This window comes from Monopterus albus, unplaced genomic scaffold (assembly GCF_001952655.1).
Source record: "Monopterus albus unplaced genomic scaffold, M_albus_1.0 scaffold71.1, whole genome shotgun sequence".
In the NCBI taxonomy this organism is placed as follows: Eukaryota; Metazoa; Chordata; class Actinopteri; order Synbranchiformes; family Synbranchidae; genus Monopterus; species Monopterus albus.
The window spans coordinates 975,707-988,733 of NW_018127951.1; the positions used below are offsets into that span (position 1 = coordinate 975,707).

Genomic DNA, 13,027 nt, shown 5'->3' on the forward strand with positions numbered 1-13,027 from the left:
TGCTTGCAAACCAATGATGGTAAGATGATGTCATGGGGTAGGACTGGATAAGTCTGACTTCTTCCTACTCCATTCAAGCATGTACTAGGTATAAGCACATTGATATTGGATTATGTGTAGAATCATGTGTGTTGTCATAACTGTTTTTACATGCTTGAAAGAATAAATCAAATCAAATCAAAGGTTCACTCAGTAAAACGGCTCCTCTGACACCTTTAGAAATGTCAACACCTGAAACCAAATTTGACAATCACTACACTTGGAATGATGAAGTCATATCCATCTAATTTTCGTTTATTAATCAAAGCTGGAACATATTAGACTGAGGTGTCTAAAGAAAAAGAATTTTTGGAGTTCAATGTTATAAATTCAGTAAATTACCAACTGACTGGCCTGAACTAAGAACATCCTCAGTTATTGTGACTCAGCCTATGTGCCGTAATAATGGTCTTATACTTTTGGAAATTGACACCTCGTGTTGTCAGTAATCTTTAAGTCCGTAAACAATCGGCCTTTACTCTCTGTTTTACATCATGAGTTGGAGGATAATCTGCCAGATCGCCTTTTATCAAGGGATGAGAATAAAGCAGTGCGGTGGGCACAGGCATGTCTTCTGTAATGAGACTGAATTCTCCGTTTGTTTCCTGTTTGAGCGAATTAGTTTTAAACAGTTGGCATTTCCAGTTGATAACAGAAGCCGAGACAGTTGTCGTCATGTTTATCAAAACATGTCTCAATTGTAAAGTCACAAATTGTAACATCACATTGAGCCAGTCAGCAAAGTGTCCGTCCTTCCTCCTGCCTACATGACTGAACAAAGTCCCCCCCGCCCCTCCCCCCGCCCCAGTTTGTTAGGAACACCTGTCTCAAAGTCAGTCTCATCCTGCTTCGTTAAGGTGGTGATGTCCAGTTCGTGTCCAAACTGTTTCTGTGTTGATTAACCTGTGTGATCAGTTTGTGCCGTTGTTGAATTGACAGGTGTTTCTGTTTATACCAGTGATGTTAGGCTAAAAGCCAACCACCTCTCTGTATGGTGTGTATGGGACTGGAAGCCAACAACAGGTACAAACATAGACGTGTTTTGTTTGTGCTCTCTCCCCTGCGGCTGAATGACTGCTTTCTTTCAGAGATGATGTGTCAACTCTCCACCCTCCAAATATTCTCACAGTCTCCTTTTCCACCCCTCCAACTCCTCCACAGAATTAGATAGTTGAGATCGGGTATCCATCATTCACCCTTCCGCTCTCTCTCAGGAGGAGGACAGAAAGGCTGTTTGTTCCTCCTGCTCGCCTCCTTTTGTCCAAAGAAGACAATAGACTATCTCTGGGGGCAGAAAGTTGGAGGAGAATGGGGCAAAGGAGCAAGGACAGACAAAGAGGGGAGAGCAGGAGAAATGTAGCAAATGGTTTTTTTTCTATTGAGTTGCCAACAAGCATCCTTTGAGGAAATATTCTTCTAAATTATTTGTTTTATTGTTTATTTAAGTGGTAAACATGGTGTAGTCTACGAGGCGGACATGCTTGCATGTCTGCTCATTAGGATTGTCACTGTATCTGCTACAAAATGAACTAGTGTCACTCAGAGGTAAAAGATCAGCTCTCATTTGATACCTAGTACAATAAATAATAGTGCTATCACCTGAATTCAAAGTATAGCATTCATGTACCAGAGAAAATGAGAAATGCAGCATCCATGTTGCATTTCTGCAAAAAACCAATGACTGTAACTCTTCCCCCTTGGCTGGATGTGTAAATTGAATGGCAGGTGTCAGTCTGCATCACTGACCGTGTATTGTGGAGAGAACAGTGAATGATGGAACCAGGGTGGTTTTGGACACGGCATCATTTGGGGTTTTATGTGTCACAGTCAGACATGTTTAACAGGCTCTACAAGACGTAGATGTTCTGTTGTGTTGCTGTCAGCACTGACTCTACTGTCTGTGTGACAAGACAACCCCAGCATGTGTATGATTGCCCTCCCGCTGCCTGTAATGATTCACCAGTGTCCCCAGTTTCACCATTAGCTTCCTAGCTCCACTGTGAGTGGATAAGAACGAAGGGATCAGGACCTTTTCCTGTCATTACATGGCCTTTTGAAGATCCTGTGGTCAGCTTTAGTCAGTATCTTCAGCACTCAGAACTGTGCTGCTGCCGGTACAGCTGCTAATAATAATAATAATAATCACCTTTAGTGGCCAAGTATGTTACACACAAGGAATTTGTTTCCGGTACAGAACCAAGGCAGCCATCTGTGGCGCCAACTCACACCGATGGATCTAACCATCGGGGGCAACTTGGGGGTTCAGTGTCTTGCCCAAGGACACTTCGACACACCAAGATTCAAACCTTCAACCCTCCGGTTGGGAGACGGCTGCTCTATCCACTGAACCACAGTCGCCCCCATGATAATGAAGAGGACAGTAGTGACGCTGGAGTGGACTGAACAGTTGGACGCTTCAGTAGCATTCACGTGCGTCTGAAGTCTTAGCCATATATAAACTTTTGGATGGAATGATCATTTTGCTCTTTATTCCTGCGGTCTTGGGAAAAACCTACAAACTGCATCCAATTAGATTTTCTGTGACACCTAGTATGTTCCTCCGTGCTGCACTAGTATTTTTATAGCAACAATGAATGACTGTGTGTAATGGAGAGGGGTTGTTTGTAGTGACAAACTGACAATTATTGCCCAACTTGGCAGATCCATCAGCTGCACAGAGCATTTATCATTTATAGTAGCTTGTACTGTAGTTTTGGTTTTTCAGGTAAATGAGCTGCCTGGTTCAGTCTGTTTTCACCTCAAGCAGGCAACCTTTTCACTAAGCCAGCTCAGATTCATCAGGGATGATCACGTTAACCTGTGCAGCTGTTTCATTTGCTCAACCAAAAGAACTTAGTTTTGAGCTGAAACTTTAACTTTTCAGTAGCCACTTCTGTCTGCAGACTACATCTCTACGTAGATGTCAGCTTTGCTTTGCTGAACTTGATCCGAATGCTAAAACAAATCATGGTAGCTTCAGATTTCCAACTGTCCAGTGAGGGACAGTTCTTTTCGCTGCACTCCACCACTGTAACTATCACTCTGTGCTTTTTATCTGCATGTTGCACACTCTGTTGTTTCTAGCCAGACAGGGTGAGATGATTTACACTCTCAGTGCAAATGAAATGATGCTGTGGTCAGAGGGTGGCCATGTAAACTCGTGTGTGTGTGTGTGTGTGTGTGTGTGTGTGTCCTTGGCTAAGGAGCAGTGGGAATGATTAACTCTGTCTCGGCACGGACGTTATTTTAATCAGCCCTGGTTCTAATAGTCCTAACTTCCTCTCACCTTCACTACTTTGTCAGTTAAATATCACTTTCCCTCTAAAGCAGCCACACTCCTAATAGGAGCCATTCATCTGCCCTGCTCGCTGCTGGAGCTTGATGCATTTCACTGCTTCACTCTCTGACCTGCAGTGCATTTCTCTAAACACACTATGTGATCGGCGTTTTCTGAATGTTAAGGTCACAGCCGCGTTAAAATGCCACTTTGTTGTACATGCAGCAATTTATGAACAACTGAAACACTAGAAGGTAAAAACACTGTGCAGGGTTAAAAGGCTGAAGTGTAGTTTGGTAGATGTAGCTTTACATTTTGTATCACAGTATAGAAATTGGTACTGATGGGTCACCATGCTGCTTTTTATACTGCATCACTGAGGTCCATGAAATTTGCTTGATAATGCAGGAATATATACATATAAGTGGACCACATTTTATTCAGAGGTGTTCCTAATATTCTGACCCTCTCATGTATGTACAGTAGCTGGGGAGGACAAAAATATAGACACCTCTGAGCATAATGTAGTCCAATACAACACCAACTTTAACTATGATAATAAACATAGAATTAAATGTATACATTTATGACAGTTCCACCAAAAACAAACATTTTGAGCTTCATCAACACAGATGTTAAGGCAGAAATGTTGCACCGTACCTAATACAGTGGCTGGTGAGTGTATAATTGTGTTTACCAAATCCCAGTGATGTCGGTGACCTATGACCTTTCCTCTGGTGCCGCCCTCACTTGACATGTGTGGCTCTACTAGTAGTCAGAACAGGTCTTAATGTGTTGCGATGCATGGTGCTGCCTGTAGGGGAGACTAGTTGTTTTCTGTTCTAGTCTGACTGCATATCCAAGATCATAAACCTCAGTCACCTCTGACTTGGAGTCTAAATTATATTAAGGAATAAATAGAAGTCATCCTGTCCAAACATCAGCAGTGAGGGTGTGTCATCACACTGTGATACTGTGAGCACCTCCTTTCACCCCCTTCACCTTCACAGCTGAATATCATCCAGCCTGTGGTGCAGACCTGACAGCTCCACCTGTGAGCGCCGTGTATACTATGGCTGCTCTGTCCCTTTGTTATTTAAGACTTTATTTAAATGAGTCTAAGCTGAGTCCTCTCTCCTTTTCCTCTTACCCTAATCTCCTCCTCAGCCCCATATCACCATCAGGCCTGACAAAAGCCACTCTTAATAACGCCAGTTCAGTTCCCTTCCTGCCACAGTGTACAGCTCCTCATTGTCTCAGCAGGCTCAGGTCTTAACGCATGTGAGCTGCCTAACCTCGTTCGCTCATGCTGACATGTCTGACTACCTCTGCAGTATATAGCAACCTATACAGAAAAACACTAGAGATGTAACGCATCATGTAATCTAGAGAAATGTACAGGTATCAAACAAAAATATCTGCAAACAGATTGAGGCCACTACCTCTACACTATCTGGCCTTAAAGGTAGTAAAGAGACTTTTCAATGTAAGCAATGGAGCTTCAGGCACTGATGATGAAGGTTCCTGAAACCAGATTGTCTTTTAATTCACTGGATGAAAGCAGAGCTACTGAGGAGGGTCTGGTGAGGACAGTGATGTCCTCTCAGGCAGCAGTGATCACTGCAGTTTCCTCTAAAAAGGTTAATCTAATGCAGAATATGGTTAACAAGATTTTTAAAAATCTTCAGTTTAGAAATGAGATGGTGAGTGAAGTAGCATTTAAATGGTGTGGAGCTTTGTGATGTGTGTTCTGTTGAGGCGGGAGAATGACTGGTGTCCATATCATAAGTAGATTTTGATTGTCCTTAACATGTGTCTCAGACCAAAGATTGACAAGTTACATTTTAGATAAGATGGGCAACATGCTGATGCCGTGGAAATAAGTCATCTAATTTTGGCCAAATGACGTTTGTTGGCGGCATCAGAGCCAAAGAAGTCGTGGACTGATCGGACCTGAGCATGCACATACATTTGTATAGCCATCTTTGTGAGGACACTCACTGACATAATGCATCTTCTAGCCTCTTACCCTAACCTTAACCATCACAACTAAATGCCTAGCCTCATTCCTAACCCTGAAACCAGTTCTGAACCCTCAGACAGCCCTTTGAAGGGGAGAGGACCAGACAACATGTCCTCACTTCTGTGGTATAAAACTCACACTGTCGGCTCTACAAGTACATCCACACACAGAATAGGATAATCCTGCTGGATGATGATGCGTCAGTCATTACCCCCAGTCAGCTCTTGCTGCCAGTTCATTCGCCCAAAACGATCGAGGGGATTTTTTTTTTTTTTTTGTCTGTCTGGCTCGACTGGTGGTGTTTGACATCATCGGTGATGTCATTGATTAATGTCAGGTATTAGGCTGTCTGATTGGTTGAAGGCTCACTGAGAGGCAGACTGTGTGTGTGTGTGTGTGTGTGTGTGTGTGTGTGTGTGTGTGTGCACGCTGCCTCTGCATAAAAACAAAACAAACTGTGACGGTATCTGTGGAAACTGTAGCTGTAATACAGAAGTATTTATGGATGTTTTTAAGTGTTAAGGCTGTATCCGACTACGGATTTTGTCAGTCGACAGTCAGCTCTTCAGTGTGACTATTTGTTTCTTTTCTATACCCTAGACTGTCAGAAAACCAACTGGTTTGAATTTCAGTGATGATTTCCACCCCATTAACATCTGTATTTAAATGCACAAGAGCAACGGAAACATATTTCTGAGCATTTAAAAAATCAATAAGATCGCTGCATGATGCAACAGATAAATTGTGACAGTATATAATGTCAAGCTGCCATATGGATTTGTCAGAATAACGAGACAGCCAGCACACTTGTATCTCTGTCAAAACGGTGCTCTTATAGGCAGTTTTTTCTTCTGAGACATGGTTATAGCCGAGTTTACCAACAAGGGAAAACAAACCAGACTTGCATAACGTTATGCAAAACCAGCCACATGGTCACGACAGTAAAAGTAGGCCATGATGTTTGAGAACACTTCTAATAAAGGACAAATCTCACCTTTTATGTGGCTTGTCCTAGTGGGTTTTGCTGTCCTTTCCTCCTCGTTTTGCAATTTGTTAACTTAAATAGATCCAACCTTAATGTACATCCATGTATCGGACAGTGTCACGGTTGAAGTGAGTATTCCACCCCACCCCACCCCGACCACAAGGGGAAGTGTTGAGCAAACTGCTGCTTGGCGCACACCAAAACGAGGAGAAGACAACAAATTACCAGCTGGGACTGTAACGCACACTGGCTGACAAGAGTCTCAGTCAAGTGACAGGTCTCTCGACTAATGACTTGACTCTTTGACTGTTATGGTGCAGCACTAAATATTTGTACTCTGTGTGTGTTATTACAGTAACAGGAGGCTTTTATTAAACATCATATAATATTTGACTGCTAGAGTAATGGTAATCCCGCCTTCCCTCAGCTGATGCAAATACGTTTTGTATTTGTTTGTTCAGTCCAGTGTTTGTCTCACATTCAAATCTTGGACTTCTGTGGAAAGCCAACAGAGACAAACCTATCTGTAACTTTGCATAGGCTCAGAGAGGACGACGTGACCTCAGTGTCCTCACCCTCAGGTTCGACTTGTGTGTCTAACAGTGATGACGACAGGATCAGCAGTTACCAGTCAAAAGCGGAAATGGAATGAATGAAAAATAAGGTCTATCATAGTCATTAAACTCTCTCTCTCTGTGTGTGTGTGTGTGTGTGTGTGTGTGTGAGAGCGTGAGAGAGAGAGAGAGAACCCATCAGCAGTACAGCATGGTGCTCAGTTCTGCGCTGCAGGCAGCCGGTGACTCATCAACAGACAAAGATGCTCTGTCTGGTAAATCTACATAACGAAGCGCCATTCACACTTTCAGCTCATTGGAGAAAACAGAGCAGAAACAGAGGGTGTGTGTGTCCACATGCTCAACAGATGTTTGTATCGGTGCTTGTTCTTTTGAGACTGAGGTGGTAAATGCCTCTGTGTCTGCGTGTCTGTTGCTCCTCATATAGCTCTTCAGTGGCTGTGAGTGAAGTAATGTGTTGTTGGGCAGAGCAGGAGAGAAAAGTGTGTGTGTGTGTGTGTGTGTGTTTAGTGGATACAGTATATACGCTGTCAGTGAACATTTCAGGGTGGTCATTTTTCAACTTTGCCTAAAGGCTCGTTAACGTTTCTTCATTATGTGGATTAAAAAACAGCATTGGGGCTATTTAAAATTAGTGCTAAATAGGTAAAGAGTAGTGTTTTAGGTGACTGGATTAGCTGCACTCACACAGTTTGGTACATCTATACTTAGGAGGACCCTCATGAATAAATAGCTCTCCCTAGCCCTTAACTGTGGCTCTAATCCAAAGATAAACCCTAATGAATACCCAATGCTCTTCCTAATCCTAGAAGAAGTGAGATCCAGATAAAATGTCCACATTCTTGAGATTAGGGTTAAAATTAAGCACCAGCTGCTGATGACTGAGACAAATGGGCTCAACCGAGCATGAAGTAGACCGAAGAGTCACACACGTTTGTCTTTGTTATTGTGGAGACTCTCACTGACATAATGTATCCTGCTAGCCACTTAGCCTGATGCTAACCTGAACCCTCAAACCAAGTCCGAATCTTGAAATAGGACTGGACAACACTTCCACACAACGGTGCATTCAAGCTAAAATTTGTCCACACAAACATAGAAAATATGAAGGCACATGCACGCACCAGATGGGAGTTTGGAGAATGAGGCCTTGGGGCTTGATTTATGGGCATGGGAGGCTGGAACACACACACAGAGTTGTTCTGCATATGTTGCCTCATGAAATCAGTTTGATCGGAGAAAGGAGGAAGAAAAGCAAAAGAAGACATTTATACATGGAGTGAAGAAAATGGAGCCATTTAAACTGTCACACTGATAATAACTGAACACTGTCTGTCTTCTAATACACTGAGTTTTTTGTTGGTTGGACTTGAGGATCGCTGAGCTGTGAAATCGCTGCAGGATAGCCGCTGCACTCTTCTGGTGTGACGTTTGCATTTACCTCGGGCTCCCAGTGAGACGTCAGATTAATCATCAACTTCAGATGCACTGTTGCTCGCTCACTAAATGTATCACACTGAAGTCTGCTTTTCTCAGGGTTTACATTACAATCTCTCTCTACAAAACCAAGAATGCAGCTGTGTGGTCTCTTCATTGTATGTTACATTTTGATATCGGCACCATCTCCAGCTGCTCCACTCAGAGCTTCTGCTAGACAAACTGATGCTGCGTGTCCTACTACGTCATTCAATCTCTTTCATTTCCTCTGAGTTTGTTTAATGATGCTTGCCTAAGCACAGATTCATCTGAGCTAATTGTCAGGGTTAACGGTTTGTGTCAGGTGGAGCTGAACTGTGGCCTCCTGTTTTAAACAGCTCCTTAATTAGTTTTTCCTGCAGCATCCTCACGGTGTCGTCTCTCCTCGGTGATGACGGACTACGTTCTCACGGACCGGACTACATATGAAAACACTGTCAGCGTTTAGTGCGTTTCCACATTAGTGTTTTAGATCCTTTTTGTAAAGATCTTGATTTGCATTGAAACACATGAAAAAAGAGGAAGTTGTCAGAAAGCGGATGAAGAGATTTAGCAAGTAACGATGTCAGGTGAGCAGTGAGGCAGTCTGGTTAGTCCCAGCTGGGTGAGCTGCTGTAGAACTGAGTAAATCAATATGTTAAATCGCTGTTTTTGGGTGAGGAAAACTGGTTTAGTGTAGACGAAGGGCCAAGAAGATGTTTTCAGCATTGGTTACCTCAAATGAGTCTGGATGTCAGTCTTAAGATCCAACAGACATGTCTGGAAATAGGTACCCACACACATTTGTCCTTTTCATTCACATAAATCTGAGCCTCAGTGGGTTGGTGCTGTCTGTCTCTGGTCACTCTGAGCGTTTCTGTCCTCACCTCAGTAAAGACTCGGAGGCTCCTCACTAACTAGAAACCCTTGGTGTGTGTGTGTGTGTGTAGAGTGGGTGTTTGTGTTGAAGATGCAGTGAGTTGTCTCTCTCTGCCTACAGAGTTTAAACCACCCAACAGGATAAATAGTTAAAACATGTTTAAGCTTATAAATCTGTGAACCTTCTCCTCTGTCCACCAGGGCTAATTAAGATCCTACTGTTATCCTCAGATTCTCAACAGAATGAACTCCCTTTTCCTAGGAAAACATTTTGTGCATAATGAAACAACACCATCTGCAAACCTCATTTTGTTTTATCTGTTAGTCGATGTTACTGTACAGACGGGAGCACAGCTTCATATACGACCCTGCACTTCATCAGCATTCTCAGCACTTTATCTGTAAACGCACAAATTGAATATTTCCTTAGGTATTTCTTTTGGTTTTACTGCCTTCTGTATCATTTTATTCCTCACCTGTTTGTCATTCCAGACAAAAGCTATAGAGTGTACAATAAAGAAACAAAGTATACCATGACATCTGGCATAACTAAATATGAAAGCCCAATCATAAATCAGCAGCTTACAGTTCAGCCAAGTGGCAAAATAAACAAACAAAGCAAAATCTGAAACGAAACCTGCAGGCGTGCCCACATCAGACAGCCCGGCTGCATTCAGCAGATGGAGCTTCCAGTGCAGAGGATTGACCAAATGTTGCAACTAAACATCCAAGAACAATGATCCAAACCACAGAAGCATTGGATGCAGAGCATCAGATTTTCCTGCATGATGAAATAAAGTATCCGATGCTCCTGTGTCACCGCTGAGATCCGTTCAGCTGGTCAGGAGGAGTCATTCACCACATGGTGTGTAGTGGAGAAGAAGAGCATCAGAGTAAATGTCATTTATCCACAGTGCTCATTTCAAATCAAACATTTCCTGGAAGAAATGCTGCTTTTTATATAGAGAAGTGGTGCAGTGCAGAGAAGTGTTACTGTTTTAAACCTTCAACACAAACAGACCCACACACTTCAGACACAAACATGGGTGCAACCAGTTTATTTTGAATCCACTGTGAAAAACAAAACTTTTCTTTGTTTGAATGCAACTGGGACGACTATTAAAAATATAACTCATCCTCTTGTGTCCCAACAGGTAAATCAGGATGCCTGGAGTCGACCGTCTCCCTTCAGAACACCATGGCAACGTCCTCCCCACCGCTGAAGGAAGTTATGTTGGAGAGGAAGTGAGAGACATGGAGGGGACATGGTCTGAGTCTCTGTGTCTCTTCACCTCGTCTCCACTGGGGCTGAACGAGGAGGAAATGCAGCGCGGGGGCGGTAGCTGGAGCCAAGATGGAGACCTGCAGGGATGTGGCCAGTGAGTGTCCTGCATTAGGACAGTCGAACTCAGGGTTCTGGGAAATAGCAGACATCCATGATTTAAATTTGTAATAACAACTGATGTCATACCTTCACAGGCCTCTTATTTATAATGGTACATGGGGAAAAGGCCACTTGTTTGATACTATACTGCATTTGACCATTGTTGGTAAATCCCAGTTCCCTTATTTAATCACTTCTTGACCCAGAAGTTGTTTCAGTCGAGTTAGAATGAAAGACATCCCAGAGCTCTGAGGAGTGAGGAGGCAGCTTGAGGAGCCATGAGTGAGGATACACAGGGCCACCCTTTGTGGATGGACATGACAACAAGGGTCAGAAATCAGGTGGATGTTTGGACGCTTCAGTTAAAGGATCTGAGGAAAGGACGTTTCCTAGTGTCTCATACAGCACTTGATATTACAAATTATGGTTTATTTATTTATTTATTTGGTAGCATACAAACAACTACAGCTTCCACTCGTGTCAGCTTGGCTTCTTTGAGATCCATAATATCTTTGACACACTGTGATCCCACTGTTGCCTGCACGTAGCCCTGCTGTATTTAGCAATGTGGTTGAATAACTGACTCACCGTACTGAGACAAGGTGACGTCTCAGACTTATTCTACAAAATAAGGCTGCTGGGAAAAATACTGCTACATAAACATCCCAGATAAATGTCATGAACTGCTTCAAACTATTTTGAGTAAAGTTATGATTTTTGGATGTGCAGCACTCTGCACTATTATAAATGTCTGAGAGGTTTTCTTACATCTTGGACAAAACATGGACACAGAGGTCTTCAGCCAGAACAAACCTATGGAAAACCTGCCCCAACCTGACACACACATTCATTTTCCAAAAGGAGACCTGATCCAGGATGGGGATCCGACCTAAACAGACCCAAGGACTCGATGTTCCCACTTCGTGCACAAACGATAAAATCTTCTGTACTGATAGACAAGACAGTGTTCTGACCAGTTTACTGTCAGTTAATAAATAAATCTCCAGGCTCCTCGTCACAACAAAACAACGTGTGCTGTTCAGTTCTCAGCCTCCCTCACATCTCTGGCCAACAACAATAATTCTAACCTCCACGTTTCCCTCCGTTGCTACAGAGAATCACTCAGGCTGTGTCCTTCTGTCTTACAGGGTAGAGAGGAAGTGGATCCTCTGGCATGAGTTTATGAAGGAACACGCCCACCTGGATGCTTGGCTGCAATTGGCTGAGCAGGACCTCGCTTCCCCTGACGCCACCTGCGTTACCTACCTCGCTGCTAAGGAAGAACTGAGGAAGTTTGAGGTGAGGAGAAAGGAAACGCAAATATTCAAACAAAACTTTGAGATCGCTGCTGGCATGGAAACATGGCGGCTTAAACTGAGTCTAACCGCAACTCGACACACACACAGACAGACAGATTTGGGGTCTCATTTACTTTTCAACTCGGACTAACCTGTATTTTTATCATGCACTAAAGCTCCCCTGTCTTGTGTGTCATTGTCAAAATTGGTGTGTGTGTGTGTGTGTGTGTCTTAGAGCTCAAGGAGAGCAAAACCAGGATTAGAGGAAAGTGAGCCTGAAGTGCATTTTAAAGACACGATTCAGGCAGAGCGCAAATATCAGTCAGCAGCCAGTTGTACAGCTGAAACAGAAAGTATTTACTGTATATGTAAATCCACTGGTCTTACCACCTTAAATCAGAGAGTGAGTGTGCAGCGGAGCAGAGCGCCCATCCCCTCTGAATAGATTCTCCTCGTTGGTCCAAAATGAAGTTCCCCTTCAGCTTGGTCCCTGCTGGGAAACTGGAACCTCACCAGTTGTCTGCTGCAGCTCCATCTCACAGCGAAGAAGCAGTTGGACAGACAAGTTTACTTCGTTGGCCACTTTCTGCTGCTCCGCTGGAATGATCTGTAAACGCAGGAACAAACACCTGCTGCTGCTTGTAGCTATGCTTTTTTTTTTAATGGAAGTCAGATTACAGGGATAAATATCAGGAGGATGACTGTAGGTAAGGAATCGTTTGTTATGCGTCACCTCAGACATGTTTTGTGTGTTTGTTCAGATGCTGCGGTGCGAGGTGGGATCTCGGCTCGTCCAACTGGACAATCTGATCCAGAAGAATCGAGTGCTGGCTCGGCTCTTCCAGGGCGTCATGCAGGCTCGACTGCTGGCCTCAGCGAGGGAGTGCGGGCGGCGATGGGATGATGTGAACACCAAACTAGAAGCAATCACAGGAAGACTAAAGGTCAGAAGTGAAACTACCTGTGCTTTAAGAATATTTGCAGAGATTGGTGGATCAGTAGCACAGAAATCCTCTGTTCACTGATGTTGTGGTTTGAGTTTTGTTGATGTTGCTCTAGGAGCACGTCTTGCTCGCGTTACCTGACTCTGTATTTTCTTCACTGAGTGTCAT

General features: G+C 43.5%; 1 protein-coding gene and 1 long non-coding RNA gene across 3 annotated transcripts in view; one reads left to right on the forward strand and one right to left on the reverse strand.

Moving 5' to 3' along the window:
• Positions 1-13,027, forward strand: part of LOC109963238 (uncharacterized) — a 35,284-nt gene that overhangs the window by 8,376 nt on the left and 13,881 nt on the right. Inside the window, exons 2-4 of the mRNA XM_020605596.1 lie at positions 10,388-10,612; positions 11,766-11,916; positions 12,677-12,859. Coding sequence (XP_020461252.1) covers positions 10,398-10,612; positions 11,766-11,916; positions 12,677-12,859 — 549 coding nt within the window. The 5' untranslated portion in view covers positions 10,388-10,397. The remainder of the gene's footprint in view (positions 1-10,387; positions 10,613-11,765; positions 11,917-12,676; positions 12,860-13,027) is intronic.
• LOC109963239 (uncharacterized) lies at positions 10,569-12,739 on the reverse strand. 2 transcript variants are annotated; one of them, XR_002275372.1, is made up of 3 exons: positions 12,649-12,739; positions 12,306-12,522; positions 10,569-10,649 (listed from the first exon to the last, which is right to left on the reverse strand). It is a non-coding gene; the product is annotated as an uncharacterized LOC109963239 (long non-coding RNA). The 2 variants fall into 2 exon arrangements; XR_002275373.1 differs by having other exon boundaries at positions 10,570-10,649; positions 12,303-12,522.